The sequence below is a fragment of the Malus sylvestris genome, chromosome 17, assembly GCF_916048215.2.
Source record: "Malus sylvestris chromosome 17, drMalSylv7.2, whole genome shotgun sequence".
NCBI classification, from domain to species: Eukaryota; Viridiplantae; Streptophyta; class Magnoliopsida; order Rosales; family Rosaceae; genus Malus; species Malus sylvestris.
The window spans coordinates 1,678,408-1,698,514 of NC_062276.1; the positions used below are offsets into that span (position 1 = coordinate 1,678,408).

Sequence of the window (20,107 nt, forward strand, 5' to 3'; positions counted from 1 at the left end):
TTTTGCTTGTAAAATTATCTTTTCGAGTAATGCTAAGTAGAACAACTTTTTCAGTCTTCAGGATTTTCAAGGGCAGCGGGAGGCACACTGGACACCACGTGACATGTGGTGCTCTTCCAACCAATGAACCCTACATCCGGCTAAGCCGTTTCTAGGGTGGGTACACTGTTAAATAGAAAAGATAACTCTTCCAGAGATCCCCTGCATCTCTGAACTCCCTAATGTTGATGTCAACCCCCACGTCCCATTTCAAGAAATTTAACTCGATTCTTTTCCTTAAGTTCTTGCGAGATGCGCGCCCATGTGAGTTCACAACATTTGTAAACCATGTGATGCGTGAACTAGAGATTACAGAAGTCACTCAAGTCAACAACAAAATTAAACACAAAAATTTCCATGGCCGCATCAACACTCTCTTCAGATTTTTGTGCTCCGAAAACAGCATGTCAATAACAAAACCATACGACTCAGTTTTCTTGACTGCCTTAGCATTCCTTTTACTTTTGGGATTCTTTAAGTTTTCTCTTCCGTTCCCTGATGACATCGACGTGGTCCTTCTTTCGTTTTTTGCCTTTCTGTATTAACGAAGCACCCAAGAATCATTGATTTGAAACAAGGTACAACAAGCAATTTCTCATGTTTTCAGAAAATCCACGAAAATAGCAGGAAATTATCAATAAACTTACCTCCATAGCTTCAAGCACGCCCCTTTTCTTACGGGACATTAACATTTTAGACATATTGTCACGATCAGTATCAGGATCAAACTCTTCCACCTCCTCGGTGGTGTCCTTGGCAGAGTTCTGATTACCTACATTCGAGGTAGATGATGGATGTTGGATGCCCTGAAGCTCCATATTCAATTCGTCATGATACTGCTTCTCAAGAGCCATCATCTGTATCATATCAGAATTCAGTTAGCATCAATCAAGACCAAGCGATGAGGTCTCTATGCACATAATGAAATCTAATAGCAGAAAAATAACACATCTCAGCATCATTATTTAAAACCTGTTTACCTTCTTCTTTCTCTCCACGGCTTCTTTTGCTTTTGCTCGGTCAATGACACCTTCAGCCAGTAAATTCTGAGGATCTTCCAAATCTTCTTGTCCCACTCCTGGCAGGGGGAGGACTTCACCAGCAGACTTCCATTTTTTTATGGTCTCAGCATAATCCGGAACATAACCTTCTGCCTCATTGTCAACAAATGGTGACAAGTGTGGGGGAGGATCCCTGTTAAAGAGCACCCAAATTAACAATCGGAAACATTTAGTATCAAATTATGAGAAGAAAGGGTAAGTGAAGGTATTCATCCATGTAACCTAGTTGTGCACAAACAAACATATTAGCGGATGCAGTAGAACATACTAAATGAAATAATAACTAGTCATTTCATCAGGGTCCAAGGCAGAGAGGTTAACTAAACAAAACAGTAAAACACACGGACTTATATACGTGGAAGACAAAGAAAAATGACTCCTAATATTACCTTCCCACCAAATAACCCCCAGTAGGCAAAATGATCCGAGCATTTATACAGTCATAAACCCATTGTGGTTGAACGTATTCCCTGGCAAGGGTCTGACGACCATGCATTGGCCTGTCAACAATCTACAAATGAACAAACAGTGTTGTCAGCCTTATAATCAGTTCTTTTCGGTTTTTACTTTTTTTTTTTCTTGTGGGAAAAGGAAAGAGAGATACCACAGAACAGCCAAAGACTCAGCCATCAAAAACAAAATAAAAAAGGCAAGGGCATACCTGATGGGTAATACTGTCATCAGCTTCCTCAAATGGAGCCCCATCACCTTCCCAAGAAACAGTGCCACCAAAAGCAGGAATGACGAAAAGCAATGACTCTCTGTAAACCTGAATAAAGAAAAAAGATTAACATAATAAACTCAAACACGATTCTATTGCCGATCAACCATACGAACAAACGTTGCTTCATAATCCCATATCAATCATGATGTGATTTTGCACTTTGGTTATTTTTTAAAAGATAAAATTGAGTAACCTCCAACGGTAATTTATCCCAACCATAAACGGAAGCCCTTTAAAGTAAAGTTAAAGTCCACTACCGCAACTTTTTTTGAAAAAAAAGATCTACTAAGTTGAAATTTAAACTTTAGACTCACCTCACGGTTCAAGAAAAATTTCATATCCTTGAAGAGTTGCTTACACTCCTTTGTATCATTATCCTCTTCATCCTCGCTAGAAACATCTTTAACAAGGTGCATTAATGCACCTGGTTCATTTGAAGGCAGTTGATGTTGAAGTTGGGCAAGTCTTAGTTCAGACTCTTCAACCGAAGTCTCAATCTTCTTGTTCTCACCACTCCCAGATTCAGACAAACTAGAAGCTTGAGGATCCAATACAGCGGACCGAGAATTTGCATCGAGGTATCTTGCAAGTGCATAAAGTTCTGAAAAGTTGAGGAAATCCTTTAAAAGATATGCACAAAAGTACAATCACAGCTCAAGAGCGCTAAAAACTCTAAATGACAAGCAAGGAACTTGTAAAATATCATAAGCAACTAGTATAAATTCTTACCTGCTGCTAAAGCTTCCAATCGAGAATCAAGAATGGGTGGGTACTTCACATCTATGGAACGATATAAATGACAGTTCACAAAGGCAAGAAGAGCCTGCAACATAGGGAGAGCGAGAGTTTATTTCAAGTAATTGGTTCGCTGGAATGAACCAAATTTTACAGCACAGATATTGATAAAGAAAAAGTTGAAATACAAAAAAATATAACCTCATAGAATTCCAAAAAGTTAAGCATGATATTGAAGTCGATATCATCAGTCAAAACTTGCTGCAAAGGGTGAGGGGTCAACCATGTGACTTTTTGCCCCTTAACTTCGGCCTGCTTGGACAAACAATGGAAGAATTCATACCCAAAAAATACAAAATTCCCAGTTCAAGATTTGAATAAGCAGTGTACAGTACATAACCATACCTGATAATATATGCCTTTAACAGATACAAAGACTTTACGCAATTTATGAGACCGAGATATATAAGCTTGCCATTCATGACTCAACCTGGTATGAAAGCAATACCAATATTAAGGGAAGATTCCACAAAATGATGAACTGCTAGAAGTATCCAAGCATCATTTCATACTTCAGAACGCCTTTTGTTTGGAAACATTCAAATATCTACCTCCGACAGTTATGAATGCGTTTCACATCAATTCTATCCTCAATAGCAGGTAAGGCTGCAAAGAGGTGAACCATTGTGAGGCAGTCGTCTATATCTCTAAGTGCGTCAACAAATTTCGGATACCTGCAGTTCCAAACATACCAAAGAACAACGGTCAGAAGCTCTACACACAATAACAGACACGCAACAAACGTTTTAACAATAAGAAAAAATGAACAAACCTCTGCAAAATAATTCTATCTAATTTGTAAGTGGGTCTTCTCTCTTTCAGAAGAGCAGCGCGCTCCTTGTTCTTCTTCGCATCGGCTTTCTTTACTTTCCTTTCGTATGCCCTGATCTCTCTCAACCGCTCGAGTAGCGGTTCATGCTGAATGAAAGAAACATCCTTCAAGTGATAATAAGTATGGTGATTTCCTTTCACCTTTTTCTTCGGCTCCCGAGGGAAAACACCCTTTAGAATACACAATTTCCTACAATTCCAAAATCACGACCATGGATTAATTCATCACACAGCTTACTTTCCCTTCCCAACAAAACAGTAATGATAATTCAACCGATAAATCCGAATAATACATAAACCCTAAACCCTACATATTCATAAATTACATATATAATTTGAAAATACAGAAACTACAAGTTGAATACCAGAAGCAAACCTGAAGACGGGAAGGCTGACTTGAAGCTGCTTGACAGCTTGTGACCTGGTGACGTACCTCGCGGCATTTCCTTCCTTTTTCTTTCCCTGCAAATTACGAGGGAAAATCAACGGCAAAGTGTTAGAAAATGGTGAAATTAAATATTGGAAATTTTAATTTGATATATATATATATATAGGTGAGCTTATCGGAGACGGAGGAGGTGAATTCGAACTTACAGCAGGCCTGTAATGCTTATGCTTCACCGGGGCGGCAGGGTGCTTGACCATGGCGGCAGCGCGGTGAGGGCGGGACTTGGAGAGAGAGGAGAGAGGGAGGAAAGAGTGCGCGCGGAGGCTGAAGAGACTGTAACGTAAGGAGGTTTAGGTTAAGACTTAAGCCGAACCGACTTTCATACGGGTCGGGTTGGCGAGCTCGGGTTATCTAAGAAATTATTAATTTATAGTTTTGGGCCTGTTACAGGAAGAACTCACAAATCCATTTTGTATGGGCTTTTAATTGCAACAACAAAATTGACTTGGGCTTATTTCAGAGGTGTGCACATTAAATGGGTTTAAATGAATCGTTCTTTTAAATGATTAAAAACGATTTTAAATAAAATATTTTTAACATTAATTTTTAGTTGGAATGGAAATTAATTTTAGAAAAACACTCAAGTTATGTGTTTCTTATTGAAAGCATTTCAGGTATTTTTTTTATCTCTAAAAACACTTTCAATCATTTAAGAACACTTCCCAAACAAGTCCACAAAATGCCATTTAGTATTATGATTTAGTAGTATTCATTTTCACTTGTAAGTGAGAGTTAGGTTTGATTCGCGTCAAAGGTAAGCATGAACCATAATATTACTAGTCATTATGAAGTTTAGCCCACTCCCTACTATTTTAATGTAAATAATATCTTTTGTTAAAATAAAAAAAAATTTCAACGCTAAAATTGTAACCCAAAAGGTACATTTTCGCTTTATTCAGAGTCCATTTGCTAAAGAGGAAAAATGATAGAAAGCAAAATAGTCTTTACCAATAAGAAAATAAATAAAAAAGAAAAATAAATAAATCCTTGGCGCCAGCTGATATCCGCCAAACTTTCAGCAATTACATGAAATTCATTTTCCCGCCAAACTTCACTCGCGCCAAGTCCCAAAAGCACATAAACAAAAAGAAGAAGAAGAAGACAAGCCCTAATTCTTCATTTCTTTCCCGGTCGCCAGAGTTCCCTCCTCCGCAGCTCCGCCGTCTGCTGCAGTCTAACGATTCTTCAGTCGAATTTACGGTCTTAGGGTTTCGATGGAGATCTCAAAGCCCCAATCGTTCTTCCAAGACATCAGATTCAGAGAGCTCCACGGATTCAGAGGTTCTCTCTCTCTCTCTCTCTCTCTCTCTCTCTCTCTCTCTCTAAATCTACACTTTTAAGTAATCAATTTGTTAGGGCATCTCACGATTACCAAGAGCTGTGTTTTTGTTCCAGCTCGGAAGCGGCCGTACGTCAATGGACTAGCATCGGATTTCTACGAAATTGGCGCCATTGCTGCAGAGCACAACGGCCCTCCGATGGCAATCTCGTTCGGCAAGGTATACAATCTGTTCGTCTCATCGTTTCTGAATCACGAATCGTACTTTTTTTGACACCGAGAAATTGTGTTTTTCTTGACATACTTTTGCTTTCGGTTTCTGTGTAGACTTGGAAAAGCTCACACATCGTTGCCATGTCCGATGAGGATGGGTACTTGAGCCTGTTCGATACACGGCGCAAATTCTGTGCATCTGCATCTCACCAAGAAAATGCAGGTTGATCAATTGGAGATCGAGTCGATCGATTGATAAAGACTGCTGATTTTGATACTGTTTGTGTTGTATTGTGTGAGTAACTTGGTCTTTGGGTTATTGGTTTCAGATAAAACTAAGGTTTGCGATTGGGTTGCACATCATAACACTGTGTTCGATATCTGTTGGATTAAGGTATAATCCATAACTTGTTCCTCTAATTTAGAATTATTATCTCAACAACCTTCAATTATATAGAACTTCATTTATGCTGCACACAATAGTTGATTGAGTGGTGAAATGAGGAAGCTGGAATTCTGGTGGAGTAAAATTTTACATGTGAACTATTAGAAATTGGGAAGTGATATTGCTGTTAATATGTTGACTGAAAAACGAAGATGTTGCTGTTAATCAGTAACTAACAAAAGAGCAACCCCTTCTTTTGTAATTTTGGTGTTAATTTGGGAGACGGGTTAAACCGTTAAACAATCGGAGAACCAAATTTGAATTGCAAAACTTTCGTCTTTTTTAGTATTAACATGTTTTTTGCAATATAAATCTTTTTGCAGGATGATACTCAAATTATGACAGCTTCCGGCGATCAGACTGTAAGTGATTAAGTTCTAGTCCAGCCTGTTTACTTGTGTAGAGTACAATCCTAGCAATGGTTTCATTTTCGTTAACGGATAGGAAATGGGATTGAGGTAATTAGGAATAAATTCTAACTTCAATGTGCTATAAATAACAGATAACTTAGGAATACAAAGTTATGAAATATGGTATAGCTTATAAGGAAAGTTGCATTTAAGTATTTCTCGCTTCATATCACAGCTATTTCAGTTTCTTAAAGATTGTGTTTTTCGTTGGCCTTTTCTATTTTCTCCCAGATCAAGGTATGGGATATTCAGGAAAAGAAATGTACCGCTGTACTGATGGGGCACACAGGAAGTGTGAAATCTCTGTGTCCTCATCCAACTAATCCTGGTACGTTTATATTTTCATCTGTATGTGGGTTTTTGTACTTTTATTTGCTTGTGCTATTTTTTGTGTTATGACTAATGAGAAATACAACCAATTAAATACAACTAATTTGAACCATTGCTTCTTATCTGACAGAGGTTATAGTCTCTGGTTCGAGAGATGGCTCCTTTGCTCTTTGGGATATGAGATGTAATTCAAGCTCCAAAAATATGCAGGGGGAGGTTTCTATATGGTAAAGAAGTTCTCGTAAAGTATATTTTCATTATCGTGATCAATTTGATTTTATTTTCCAGTTCTAATTTATAACAATTTCTTGCAGCTCAACTGCAGTGGTTACAGGGGCTCATATTGTTCCACGGGCAAAGCGTGTAAGGCGTGGAAAGGTTTGTTTCTGATAATGGTTCTTTGTATTAAATTATCATGTACTCTTCATTCAGACTTAGGCTTTTCCAGGCTGTTTCCATGAGCATCACATCAGTTCTTTATCTTAAGGATGAGGTCTCCATTGCTACCGCCGGAGCTGTGGACAGGTATATTGGAATACTGGCAATGATACAGCGTAACGGAATGCCAAATTTCCTTGTCATAGTTATATCATACTAATGTGATCTTATGGTTCGTTTCAGCATTGTCAAGTTTTGGGATACCAGAAGTTTGAAAAATGTTGTCACACAGACATACCCTCAACCAGAGTCAACTGAGAAGGTATGTCCGGAACTGTGTGATAGATTTTTGATGTCCGCCTTGATGATATCAGGATCATTGCTGGTTTATTATATTATAAGGATTAAAAACCCCGAAAAAATAAAATAAAAACAGGCAATGGCTCACGACAGCTTAGCAGAAAGCCTGCAACAAGCGACTATGCTCTTACTCATACACTTCCTGAAATAAATTCAATATGTACTCAGTCAGTTGTTATGATAGTTGGACATTGGCAACCTCCAACTATATAGATATATATGACGATGTCGTGACAGCGAGAAATTCTTTTCACTTCAGGAAAGACGATTACACGGTATAACTAGCTTATCCCAAGATTTAAATGGAGTGTTTCTTTCAGCGTCATGCATGGACAACAGGTATCTTTGGCTCTTATCAGCACTTTTTTTTTTTTATGAACTGAATCGCCTGCTCAAAACACCATTATCGGAAATTTGGTGCCTTGAGATTTCAGCTCACATCCCCGTACGATCAACCATCAAATTAATAGCTACTAGCATAAGAAACCAGAATTGCTTTCAAGTCTTGGAGAGTTACCGTGCATCATATATATAATACGCGGACATCACATAATCTATCAAATTTTCAGCCTATAACGCTCATTTTTCCCTATGTTTTCTGTCAGCATATATTTGTATAACGTACTTCAGCTACAAAAGGGTCCTATGCAAGCGTTCACCGGATGCCGGATTGAAACATTTTTTGTTAAGGTAAACGTAGCTGTTTACAAGTGCAGTGCACTATCCAGTTTGTGCAATTTCCCACCTACTTACACGTCTTCGTTTCAATCATGTAATTGCAGTCAGTTATTAGCCCCGATGCTGCTCACATAGTCAGTGGCTCGAGCGATGGAAATGCCTATATTTGGCAGGTAACATTTGTTTTTTCAAAGCGCTATTGTTACTGGTCTTAGTCTTGGATCGAGAATGACACTATTGGCAATGCCAACCAGGTAAACAAGCCTCAGGAGGATCCCGTTGTATTGAAAGGCCATGACAGGGAAGTTACAGCAGTAGAGTGGTATGTTTTCTCTCCTACCCGAATGCTGCTGGTTTTCGATATTTCTTGACGAATGACTGAACCTTTTTTCGACTTTGAATAGGTCCCAGTTTGAGGTCGGGAAGATGGCGACGTCGTCAGATGATTTTACGGTATGCAAGACAGAGTCACAGTTCATATATAAGATTGTACATTCATCAATTCACACAATGCATTTGCCATTTTCTATAACGTTTTAGATTCAACTTTTCACCTGTATATTTCATCTCGATAGGTTCGCATTTGGAACTCTCAGAAAAGTTACTCCCCAAGCACAAGCTCACCATCTACCGTTCGAAGAAGAGTTATGGCAATCCCAAGCGCAGAGTGTAGAAAGCTTCTGATGAGTGAATCAACGATGCATACCTCAAAGGTTTCCGGAAATTTGTGTCCGTCAGATGAAGGATTAGACGAAACCAACTCACTAAATCCGATTAGTATGCCCAAAATGAGTACTCCCCCGTCACAGAAGAAACAATCCATGTCGGATCCTGACTTTAGCAAGACCTTCGAGAAGACCCCCGAAGCTGCATCTGAGAGCCCGTCTTCTGTTCTGAACCCTCCCTCCTCCCTAAAAAGGAAAACAATCCGTGATTACTTTGGAGTACCTCCCTTAAACTTGTAGGCTCTCTTTTTCCTTGGGCTTATTGTACAAAGTGCTGACATTCCCTCTGAGTCTACTGCTTCATAACTGGATGCATCAATCCTGCTTTCAGATTATTTCAACCGTAAGTGCAAAAAAAGAATTCCCGGACACTTTGTTTCCTCGAAATCTCATTCTTAGTTTCGAAGGTTGATTTTTTTCTGGTTTGATTTTGTGCAGGTTTCTATATGGAATGTAAAGCGCATACAGAAAGATTTTTACGGTGAAAATATCACTCTCATCGCATTGTATGTTTGTGCCATAAGTAACTGGGTGTGATTCCAAATACAGTTTTAGATGCTTACTTGGCAAATCTGATGAGTTCTTACGCATGGTCATCCATCCGAACTTCTACCCTCTAAAAGATTTTGTATGCTCTCAACTGCGTTGTAGACATCATCAGGGAAATCTCTCAATGCAACTTCCTTCCCCATGTCCACTATACGCCTAGTGATGTTCAGGATACGTTGCACACGATCCTGTAACAAATAATAACCAAATACGAGTGAATGCAATTTTGACAACAATTTCTACTCAAGTTAAAATATTTACTATTTACCTGATAGTATGATGTGTGTGATGTATATTGTGGGTCAAATGAGGAAGTACTTTGTGGTACCAGTCCACGTACCCCGAGACAACATCTGATGCAACGCTAACTGGGCTGCTTCGGTTATTTTGAATCTTTGATGCAAGACGTGATTCTGCCACCCATCCCACATCCCATCGATGTATTCATATAATACCTTGTTAACTGATGCATGAGTTGCTTTTGTGCTTCGAGGAAGGACACACGGTGCCTTTGGAATTGTCTGTACACGTCCAAACTGCCTAAGTACCCTCTCAGGGCAATACGGCTCAACAACTTCGAAGCATTTTAACATCCCAATAAAGCTTAATTGATATTGTTGCTTTGATCCTTAAATTAATTTGTACACCAAGTATGGCTTCTAACTCCCAGTTAGGAGTACTTGATATGCTCCTTTGATCCTTAGATTAATTTGTAGGCAAAGTATTGCTTCTAAATTTCCAAGTCCCTGCTACGCTTACTTGATATTGCTACTTTGGTCCTTAAATTAATTTGTACGCCAAGTATGGCTTCTAACTCCCAGCTAGGCTTACTTGATACTGCTCATTTGATCCTTAGATTAATTCGTAGGCAAAGTACGACTTCTAAATTCCTAGGTCCCAACTAAGCTTACTTGATACTGCTGCTTTGATCCTTAAATTAATTTGTACGCCAAGTACTGCTTCTAACTCTTAAGTAGACTTACTTGATATTGCTCATTTGATCCTTAGATTAATTTGTAGGCAAAGTATGACTTTTAAGTTCCCAGGTCCCATCTAGGTTTACTTGATACTATTGCTTTGATCCTTAAATTAATTTTTACGCCAAGTATGGCTTCTAACTCCCAGCTAGGCTTACTTGAGCACCAGGATCCTCGCCAGATCCATTCTCTAGGGATCCTAGGGATCCCACAATCTTATCTGTTCATCGTATATCGTGCAGTTTTTGTTAGGTACTATTTACATTTGAATTTTAAATTTTAAATTTTAAATGATTTCTAACTGCACGATATACGATGAACGGACAGGTTTGCGGGATCCCTATGAAATGGATCCGGCGAGGATACTAGTCCCTTACTTGATATTGCTCCTTTGATCCTTAGCTTAATTTGTAAGCAAAGTATGACTTCTAAATTCCCAGGTCCCAGCAAGGCTTACTTGATACTGTTGCTTTGATCCTTAAATTAATTTGTACGCAAAGTATGGCTTCTAACTCCCAGCTAGGCTTACTTGATACTGCTCATTTGATCCTTAGATTAATGTGGTATGAAAAATATGGTAAGTGTAACATTACTCAATTAATAAAAATGAATAAGTATCATAACATGTCAACATGCCATTATTAAAAAAATGGGTAAATTACACATAAATACCTCAACTATTGGTCGAATCTCAATGTCATACCTCGTGTTTAAAACATTGCAATGTCATACCTTATCTTACGATTTCGTTGCAATGTCAGACCTCTGTCTCAATTTCTATTAGTTTTACCGTCATCTACCTACGTGGACGTTGTGGGTCCCACACTAATTGGTCCACATGGATAAAAGTAAAAAATCCCATTTTTTGAAAAAAAAAAAAAGGTTATTCGGTTGTCGATAATTCCTCAACTATTGGGTAAACATAGATCCTAAAGGCTAAACGGGTGGGATTTGTAGGAATAAATGAAGGCTAAACCGGTGGGATTTGGTTAATTAAGAACATTTTTTTTTAAAAAAAAGGGATTTTTTACCCTTTGGAACAATTAGTGTGGGCCCGCAATGTTCGCATAGGCATATAACAGTAAAACTAACAGAAAGTGAGACGGAGGTCTAACATTGTAGCGTATTCGTAAGATAATGTATGATATTGCAATATTTTAAACATGATGTATGACATTGTAGTTCGACCAATAGTTAAGGTAATTTTGTATAATTTACCCTAAAAATAGTGGTAATAACGTATTTTTCTTTTCAAAGGACAAGGTTCATTATTATTTTTCCCTACTTTGATTAATATTGTCAAGTATATTTCTAAAGTAAGATTGCAACAACGAGACTTGACATTATAAAACAGGGACAGCTGATTAATTTGTTACCATGTCGATCTATAAGTGTACATCAATAAAATAAGGGATTGTTATTAGCATCCTAAATTATCATCTTCTCACAAATGTATTTTCTTTTTCTTCTAATTATAGAAAATTTTCTTCTTCCTTTGAAAACCACTTAGTATTATGGTCTAGTGGTATTCCTCTTCGCTTGTAAATGAGAGGTCTTAGGTTTGATTCTCACCAAATGTGAGTTGAGTTTAAACAATATTATTGTTAGTCTATTGTGAGGCTGAGCTCACACCCTCCCTTTCCCTTAGTGTAGATAATATCGTTTGTTTCCTTTAGTGTAGATAATATCGTTTGTTAAAAAAAAACATAATATGATATCTTACCGTTGACTATTAGTATATCTATACATATGTAGCGGCACCAATGCTATAGATCACCAATTCAAGCTGAACCATTTTCTGAAGGCTTCCCCATTTCAATTGTAAGTAGTTAATTCCTTATACTTGGTTCACTATTTCTTTCTTTGTTTTCACACACACATATATGATCGTGATCTAATAAAATCTGGTTTGGAAAAATTGATAGATTTAGAAGCATGGCAGCTGCGTCTAGTACTACAATTGTTCCTCAAATCCTCGACGGAGAAGACGATTATAAGGATTGGAGTGTCCGCGTCAAAACCTATCTGCTCTCTAAAGATCTTTGGGACGTTGTTGAAACAAGCGGTAGACCCAAGTTTAAGGCATGGAGGAAGAATAATGCCAAAGCTTTGCTTGCAATCCAACTTTCTTGCGGGCCGCGTACTTTTCCTATGATCCGTGACAAAACCACTGCCAAAGCTGCTTGGGATACTTTGGAAGCAAAGTTCAACCGAGAAGAAAACTCAGGTATCTATCATCAAAATCAAAGAATTAAATGTATATGAAAGGTTCTCTTGGTTTACTTGTGTGTAAGGAATGCATAATCACTCATTATTGATCAATTATCAAGGGTGGAACCATAATGAATAAATGGACGTGCTTTCAAGGTTTTATCTCAAACCCTTGATATCAAATTCAAAGGGTAGTGACCATCACCTCTTGATGTTCAGGTGACCAAAAGAACCAGACTCAACCTTTTATTAGTATCTTATGCAATATTATCTTTTATCTTTCTATTTAAAATTAAAATTAAATTTTTTTCCCTGTAATCCCTGTTTCACATTAAGGTTGTAATCTCAAAACCTTGATATCAAATCCAAAGATTAGAGTTTGTTGGGTGTGTTGGGTATCGAGTGATAAAAGTTGGGTGTGAAGAGATTGTTGTGTATAAATAGAAATTGGATTAAAGTCATAACATGCTATGTACTTAAGAATTAAGTTATTTCAAGTTACCCCACGAGAATTGAAAGAAAGTAGTTAATATATTATATAAAATGCCATGTTAATTACATACGTACCCTTACAGATGATATCCGGCGGCAGCAATATCAAACTTTCTTCGCTGCTGTAAGGAGGGGTGATTTGCGGACAACGAAGGAGATTTTTCGCCAACACACCGATGCAACAACACATATGGATTCATTGGGGACAGCTCTTCACAACGCAGTAATATTCGGACACGAGAAAATTGTGGAAGAGCTGGTAAAGTTGATGACGGACGAAGAATTGGCAATAAAAGATAGTGATGGTTGGACGGCTCTTGCTTATGCTGCTAGAGACAACCTCAAGATGGTTGAATGCATGGTTACGAAGAACGCGAAACTAGTTGGTATTGCCGAAGAGGGCCGCCAAATACTTCCGATTCTCATCGCTGCTATGTATGACCGATGGGATATAGTCCGGTACCTCTACTCTCACACAGAAGATCTAATGGCTGATAAAGGCACTGACGGCTCTCAACTTCTTGTCTTTTGTCTTTTTGCCAGACAATTAGGTAACCTAACTACTCTTAACCGAATCAAATTTTCTGCACTATGTGTGTGTATATATATAGAGGCCACTTTGCAAAAGGATTTCCATTTTTTTTAAATGGGGATTAGGTGTGGGGTCCACTCCACATCGAACTTCAACGATCTAAACCATTTATTTTATAAGTCTCGATTCATAGATCATCATTGCAAAAATTCAATTCAATCCGAAACTATTTGCCTATTTAATTATCAAGATAAAATTTCATTGTTTCTTATATAACAAGATATTCGTTAATTTCTTTGAACCCAATTAGATGTCTTAAATATATCTGATTTGACTAATATTTTGCAATGATGATCTGTGAGGTGCAACTTGAAAAATAGACGGTTCGGATCGCTAAAGTTCGATATGGTGTGGACCCCACAACTAATTCTCATTTTTATAAAAAAAAAATGGGGTTCCCAATCCTTAAAAGGCTTCATATATATATATATATATATAGGGAATTGTTATTAGTACTCCAAAAATCTCATTCTACACTCCAAACTTTCTATATTAGGAAAGAAAAATACATTTGTGAGGAGTGTAGAATGAGATTTTTGGAGTGTCAATAATACTTCCCTATATATATATATATATATATATATATATATATAGAGAGAGAGAGAGAGAGAGAGAGAGACAGACAGAGAGAGAGAGAGTAGTGCTATCAACACATCTATTTTTATTTCTACACCTCTCATGATTTTCGACGGTTAGATCGAATGAACTGAAGAAGATATGTGTGAGAGGTAAAAAATAGGTGTGTGAATAACACTTTCCTATATATCTATGTATATGGGTAATTCTCATTTTATTATCCTAAAGTATCATAGTTTTCAAACTTTCATACATCAAGTTTTTTTTTTCATTTCAGTGTTATACCTAAAGGATTATGGTACACTTTTGTTGATGCACAAAATCAGCGAAGACTTTGGTACAACAGAAAGTGTCAGGTTTTGTGACCTTCGCTTGGTTGCTTCGATCACTAGTGAGGATAAGTACGTAAATGAATAGAGACAGAGAAGCAAACACAGGATGTACGTGGTTCACCTAGATTGGCTACGTCCACGGAGTAGAGGAGTTCATATTAGTAGTGAAGGGCTTACACAAGTACAAAGGATCAAGCTCTCAATTTAGTGAGTTCTTGTGAATGATTTAACACAAAATGGCATTAGGCAATATTGTGGGGGAATGACCCCTATTTATAGAAAAACTTGTAGCTTTGTCACATTGACATGTGTCATGTTATGATTGGTTCTTGATGTTGACACGTGTTGCGCTCTGATTGGCTTCTAATCTTGACACGTGTCGAGTAGTGATTGGCCTCCTGGTCGGAGGGGAACTCTTCTGGGTCCTTGACAGTATAGCGTTGGCCGGTGCTCGGTAGTTTCGGGATTGGTCAAGTATGGTACGAACAGTGCTCCCCTAAGTTCCCGAGTGAGGGAAACTCCTCGGTTGGGGACTTGCAAGATCCAATCCCTTAAGTAATCACGAAACTTCTAAGTACCGAAGTGTGGTCTGATCTTCATCTGCCCTTCTCTGGAAGTACCTTTCCTCCATCCGGGAATGGTGTATTTAGCTGATGTTGACGCACAAGGTAATGTATCAATTTCACTTGAAGCTTAGTTGTAGTTTCGGGCTTAGTCAAGTGTGATACAAACCCTATAGTAGGAGTCCCCCAAGTCGCCGAGCTAGGAGATCTGCCGAAAGAGGTGACAGACAAGGTAAGCAGTCAAACTTCCAAGTAAGCAACCCAGGATCAGAGGTTTGACTTCGGCTTCCGGTTGATTGTTCTCATTCTCCTTGTCTCTCATTCAACTGCCAGGATAAGGAGAAGCAAATGGATAAGAGATGATATGAGATACTTTTGCTTTTGAAGAAGTAACTTTCCACAGGCTTATTCTTGAACTGTGCTGGAGGGTTTTCTGGTGCCCTTCAGAGTATAAGGCCGACTCAAAAATTTGAGGGTCAAAACAAGTCCATCAAATCTAGAGTACGTTCGACCTTGATGATATGGGATACTTTTGTTGTTGACGGAATAATGAATGTGGTATGGAAAGGTGTCGTGCTGTAGTGATCTGTTTCAGCTCACCGTTTAACCTTCTGCTTCAATCTTTTGCATGGCAGAAGTGGTGTGCAACCTTTGCATTTAAATGGTCCTTCAGAACATTCCTTCATAGTGACTCATCCACGCTTGGCAGCTTCAGTGTAAAGAGCCAATATCTGATCAACTGTCATGAGGTATTTGCCGGTGGAATTCGTGACCTTGACAGCAGTTGAGGATGAGTACTCGAGAGCAATGCTAAGTAAGCAACCAGGCAAAGGCTCCAGGCAGTCAGTTCCAAATTGGAGGTTTGATTTCAGGTTCCGACTGACTGCTCTCTTTCTCCTTGTCCTGCAGGTGTGGACAAGGACAAAGACAAAGACAGGGAGAAAGCATGATATGGGATACTCTTGCTTTCGACCCTGATGATATGAGATACTCTTGTTCTTGGTGTGGCTTATTTGCTGAGGTATTATCGGGGGGAAATAAAGCTGAGTATTTCGAGAGGTTATGTTGAGGGTGCCTTTTCGAATGCGAGAAAGGGTTGAGCATTTTTGCAGGTTTGCCTGTCCGTTGAGGAGGGAGGTCAATGTATATAGGGATTTCCCAATAACAAGTAGTAATGCTATTCCTTTACCCTTCTTGGTCACAGCAATGTAGTGGGAGCTGCCAGCTTCACGTGTTTTAATTTTGTCAGAGCACTTTGAAAAAGTGGTATGTGGTATCTGGAAAGCTGATATTACGTGTGAAGATTACAGACAAGCTTTATCTAAGGAAATCTGGCTCTCGAAGTTCTGAGAGTTGTGCCTCTTCGGTTTTCGAACAAGCAATCCCGTCGAGGATCTGACTCTCGAGATTCGGAAAGCGGTGCTACTCCGGTTTTTGAGAAAGTAATTATGTTGGGAGTCTTTTCTCGAATGTGAGTAAAGGTTGGACGTTCTTGCCAACCTGTCTTGCCGCAAAACACGGAGGTCGACACACATAGGGACTTTCCAGTTGTCAAGCAGTGGTGCTGTTCCTTTACCCTTATGGGTAATAGTAGGGTAGCTGGAACTTCGAAATTCTCGTGCCTAAACTTTGTCAGAGATCTTTGACAAAGTTATATGTGGTACCCGAGGAGTTGATGGTGCATATGGAGAGCGGTGATTGATCAGTAAGATTCACGTGCTTTCTACTTCACCAGAAATCTTCGACAGAGTGCCCGTAATTTCCGCAAAGCTGATTGTGCATGTGACAGGTGCTGACGAGGCTGAAAAAGCAGGTGCTTCTTCGATTTCTGAGATCGGCCCTCGTGGTCTCTGAGCAGCCCAGCTTTTGAGAAAGCAAACGCCTCTTCGATTTCTGAGATCGGCCCTCGTGGTCTCTGAGCAGTCCAGCTTTTGAGAAAGCAAACGCCTCTTCGATTTCTGAAGCTCCGTCGAGTGCAGATTTTTATAGAGGCTGGCATTAAGTTCCACAGCACACTTGAATCTCTACCAGTAGAAGCTCATTTCTTGCACTTCTAAGATCTTGATTTGTCTGACCTCTTCCCTCTTCAACACATTTGAAAATGTCTGGACCCTCCGACCGTCGTTTTGACTTGAACCTTGGAGAAGAGACAGCCACGCCTTCTCCAGACAACATATGGCGCCCATCCTTCATATCCCCTACTGGTCCTCTTACCGTTGGGGATTCTGTGATGAAGAATGATATGACCGCTGCAGTGGTGGCCAGGAACCTTCTCACTCCCAAAGATAACAGACTACTTTCCAAACGGTCTGATGAGTTGGCTGTTAAGGACTCTTTGGCTCTTAGTGTTCAGTGTGCAGGTTCTGTGTCTAATATGGCCCAACGCCTATTTGCTAGAACCCGCCAAGTTGAATCATTGGCTGCTGAAGTGATGAGTCTCAAACAGGAGATTAGAGGGCTCAAGCATGAGAATAAGCAGTTGCACCGGCTCGCCCATGACTATGCTACAAACATGAAGAGGAAGCTTGACCAGATGAAGGAATCTGATGGTAAGGTTTTACTTGATCATCAGCGGTTTGTGGGTTTGTTCCAAAGGCATTTATTGCCTTCGTCCTCTGAGGCTGTACCTGGTAATGAAGCTTCAAATGATGAACCTCCAATGCCTCCTCCTTCTGGGGTTTTGTCAAGTACTGAGGCTCCGGATAACCACCCTCCGGTGCTTTCTCTTTCTGGGGCTCTACCGACTGCTGAGACTTCCCCTAAGCAACCTTTGTGAAGGCTCCCTTTTGTTTGTTTATTTTGACTCATGTATATGTACATATTTGTGGCTTATCGAAAATATTAATAAATAAGCTTTGCTTCATTTCAACATATTGTGTTAAATACACCAAAGCCTTCTTCATAAAGTTCTTTGAATTTTTGCTTTTGTTGAAACCTGTATTGTTGAAGCTTTGTGAGTGAAGCATGTAGTTTGAGGTAGTGTTCCCTTAATTTCCCGAGTGAGGAAAACTTCTCGGTTGGAGACTTGAAAAATCCAAGTCACTGAGTGGTTGTGAGACTGCCGAGTATCAAGGTGCAGTAGCATATGGTGGGAGTCCCCCAAGTCTTCAGGCGAAGAGAGTTGCCGAATGAGGTGTCTCGCGTGTTACTAATTTGTCAAAGTAACGAATTCTTGTTTCGATGTCACACATTCGTATATGCTTTATCTAAAAATATTTCCAACTTTTGTGTGTTTGATGCTGCATGCTATTGACTAGACAAGATCAAGTGCAATTAGTAGCTTTTCTCTCTTTTTCATCTTTTCTTTGGTGGAATTGCTTTTCGTTTCCACTAATCAGCCTGAGTGGATGCAAGATAACACCTTTCTCTATAGCTCAGATTGCAAAGTCGTCTTCATGAAAGTTTTTCCTTATCTTGCGAACTACAACATATCCAAATTTGAGATCCATCGGAGTAGTACAACTTCAGAAATTCAAGTATGATGAGTAACTGTTCATCAATGTTCTGTTAATCCGTCAGACTTGTTGTGAGCTTCGAAACTCAATTTTCTCTTGTTCAGATCAACATACTTTCTTCATCGAAGTTGTTCCTTAACTTGTGAACTACAACATATCCAAATTTGAGGTCCCTCGGAGCAGTATAACTCCAGAAATCCAGGTATGATGAGTGACTGGTTATTATTTTTCTGTCAACCCGTCATATTTGTTGTGAGCTTCGAAACTACATTTTCTCTTGTTCATATCGGTATGCTTTCTTCATTGAAGTTGTTCCTCAGCTCGTGAACTACAACATATCCAAATTTGAGATCCCTCGGAGCAGTATAACTCCAGAAATCCAGGTATGATGAATGACTGGTTATTATTTTTCTGTCAACCCGTCAGATTTGTTGTGAGCTTCGAAACTCCATTTTCTCTTGTTCAGATCGGTATGCTTTCTTCATTGAAGTTGTTCCTCATCGACTCTTTCATAACATATCAAAAATTCAGGATGAACTAACGGTTAAATATTTCCAGATCTTCGAAACATCACAACAGCTTCGAAATCTGCAAGAAGCCGACTATCATGTTTGGAGCTTCAACACTTTAATTTCCGTCGCTCAAACAGAAATGGTTCCTTCTTGAAAGTTGTTCATATGCTCAAGAACTATAGGGTGTCCAAAATTCAGCTCCATTGGAGAAGAGCAGAGGTTGCAGAAATTTGATAGATGAAAGGAGGCGGAAGAGGGAGAGAGAGAAAAAGTCTCTTGGGTTGGATTTCTATTTTGGGGCAGATTCCAATTTTTGTAGCACCTTCATTATTGATGAATTGCTTGTACTTTTGTCCATTATGAAACTTGGGACTTTGGCTTGTTGTTGGATCTATTATAATATGTTTGGGAACATATATAAGTGAATAAATAAGAAGGAAAATTTTGGGCCCTTGTGGGTGTAAAACAAAAAATGTTTATGTTTACCCAAGTGTTTTTGTACAAGTTCAAGGGCATCTTGGGTTTTGTGAACAAAATTTGTTTATTTGGAGCAAGGTTTTGTGTTGAAGCTTTGTAGGTGAAGCTTTGGTGTTGAAGCTTTCTAGGTGAAGCTTTGATGGTGAAGCTTTGTAGATGAAGCTTTCTAGGTGAAGCTTTGATGGTGAAGCTTTGTAGATGAAGCTTTCTAGGTGAAGCTTTGATGGTGAAAGTATGTAGAGGGAGCTTTCTAGGTGAAGATTTTTTAGGTGAAGCTTTGTAGGTGAAACTTTTTTAAGTGAAGCTTTTCGGGTGAAGTTTTTTTTTTTGGGTGAAGCTTTGTGGGTGAAGCTTTTTAGGTGAAGCTTTGTGGGTGAAGCTTTGGAGGTGAAGCTTTTCGAGTGAAGCTTTTTGGGTGAAGCTTTTTAGGTGAAGCTTTGTGGGTGAAGCTTTGGAGGTGAAGCTTTTCGGGTGAAGCTTTTTGGATGAAGCTGTTTTTGTTTTTTTTTTTTTTTTTTTTTTTTTTTTTTTTTTTTTTTTTTTTTTTTTTTTTTTTGGCGCTTGACACGGTCTTCATTTGCTTGTTTTGTAGTGACTGTGGAAGACGGATTGCTTTCTGATTGAGAAGGGTTCCGGCATCGCTTGCTATGAATGT

The 20,107-nt window shown here is 39.0% G+C and overlaps 3 protein-coding genes and 1 pseudogene across 8 annotated transcripts in view; 2 read left to right on the forward strand and 2 right to left on the reverse strand.

Annotated features, from left to right (window-relative positions):
* Positions 1-247: 247 nt before the first annotated feature.
* Positions 248-4,192, reverse strand: LOC126611395 (pescadillo homolog). The gene is made up of 13 exons (XM_050279672.1): positions 4,045-4,192; positions 3,827-3,912; positions 3,392-3,640; positions 3,171-3,293; positions 2,965-3,049; positions 2,761-2,871; positions 2,554-2,647; positions 2,139-2,425; positions 1,762-1,869; positions 1,490-1,611; positions 1,020-1,233; positions 687-896; positions 248-575 (listed from the first exon to the last, which is right to left on the reverse strand). Exons 1-13 carry the CDS (start codon positions 4,093-4,095, stop codon positions 498-500), a joined length of 1,818 nt encoding a protein of 605 aa, XP_050135629.1. The 5' UTR covers positions 4,096-4,192; the 3' UTR covers positions 248-497.
* Positions 4,193-4,949: 757 nt separating this feature from the next.
* Positions 4,950-20,107, forward strand: part of LOC126610492 (uncharacterized) — a 32,687-nt gene continuing 17,529 nt past the window's right edge. Inside the window, exons 1-17 of one of the 3 annotated variants that reach the window (XR_007618523.1) lie at positions 4,950-5,179; positions 5,294-5,397; positions 5,505-5,613; positions 5,720-5,784; positions 6,159-6,197; positions 6,477-6,573; positions 6,706-6,802; positions 6,890-6,953; positions 7,024-7,100; positions 7,197-7,275; positions 7,573-7,652; positions 7,919-8,003; positions 8,096-8,164; positions 8,246-8,313; positions 8,396-8,444; positions 8,567-9,059; positions 9,155-9,287. Coding sequence is in view for 1 of the 3 variants with exons in the window: in XM_050278590.1 (XP_050134547.1) it covers positions 5,113-5,179; positions 5,294-5,397; positions 5,505-5,613; positions 5,720-5,784; positions 6,159-6,197; positions 6,477-6,573; positions 6,706-6,802; positions 6,890-6,953; positions 7,024-7,100; positions 7,197-7,275; positions 7,573-7,652; positions 7,919-8,003; positions 8,096-8,164; positions 8,246-8,313; positions 8,396-8,444; positions 8,567-8,956 (1,539 nt within the window). In the remaining 2 variants the exon portion in view is untranslated. Of the gene's footprint in view, positions 5,180-5,293; positions 5,398-5,504; positions 5,614-5,719; positions 5,785-6,158; positions 6,198-6,476; positions 6,574-6,705; positions 6,803-6,889; positions 6,954-7,023; positions 7,101-7,196; positions 7,276-7,572; positions 7,653-7,918; positions 8,004-8,095; positions 8,165-8,245; positions 8,314-8,395; positions 8,445-8,566; positions 9,288-20,107 lie in introns of those variants that run through there. The other 2 variants (XR_007618524.1, XM_050278590.1) reach the window with 2 other exon arrangements.
* LOC126610498 (serine/threonine-protein phosphatase 7 long form homolog) lies at positions 9,190-9,996 on the reverse strand (annotated as a pseudogene).
* Positions 11,921-20,107, forward strand: part of LOC126610483 (ankyrin repeat-containing protein NPR4-like) — a 38,363-nt gene continuing 30,176 nt past the window's right edge. For all 4 annotated transcript variants that reach the window (XM_050278566.1, XM_050278565.1, XM_050278564.1 and 1 more), the window contains exons 1-3: positions 11,921-12,063; positions 12,168-12,469; positions 13,029-13,496. In XM_050278566.1, coding sequence (XP_050134523.1) covers positions 12,178-12,469; positions 13,029-13,496 — 760 coding nt within the window. In that variant the 5' untranslated portion in view covers positions 11,921-12,063; positions 12,168-12,177. The remainder of the gene's footprint in view (positions 12,064-12,167; positions 12,470-13,028; positions 13,497-20,107) is intronic.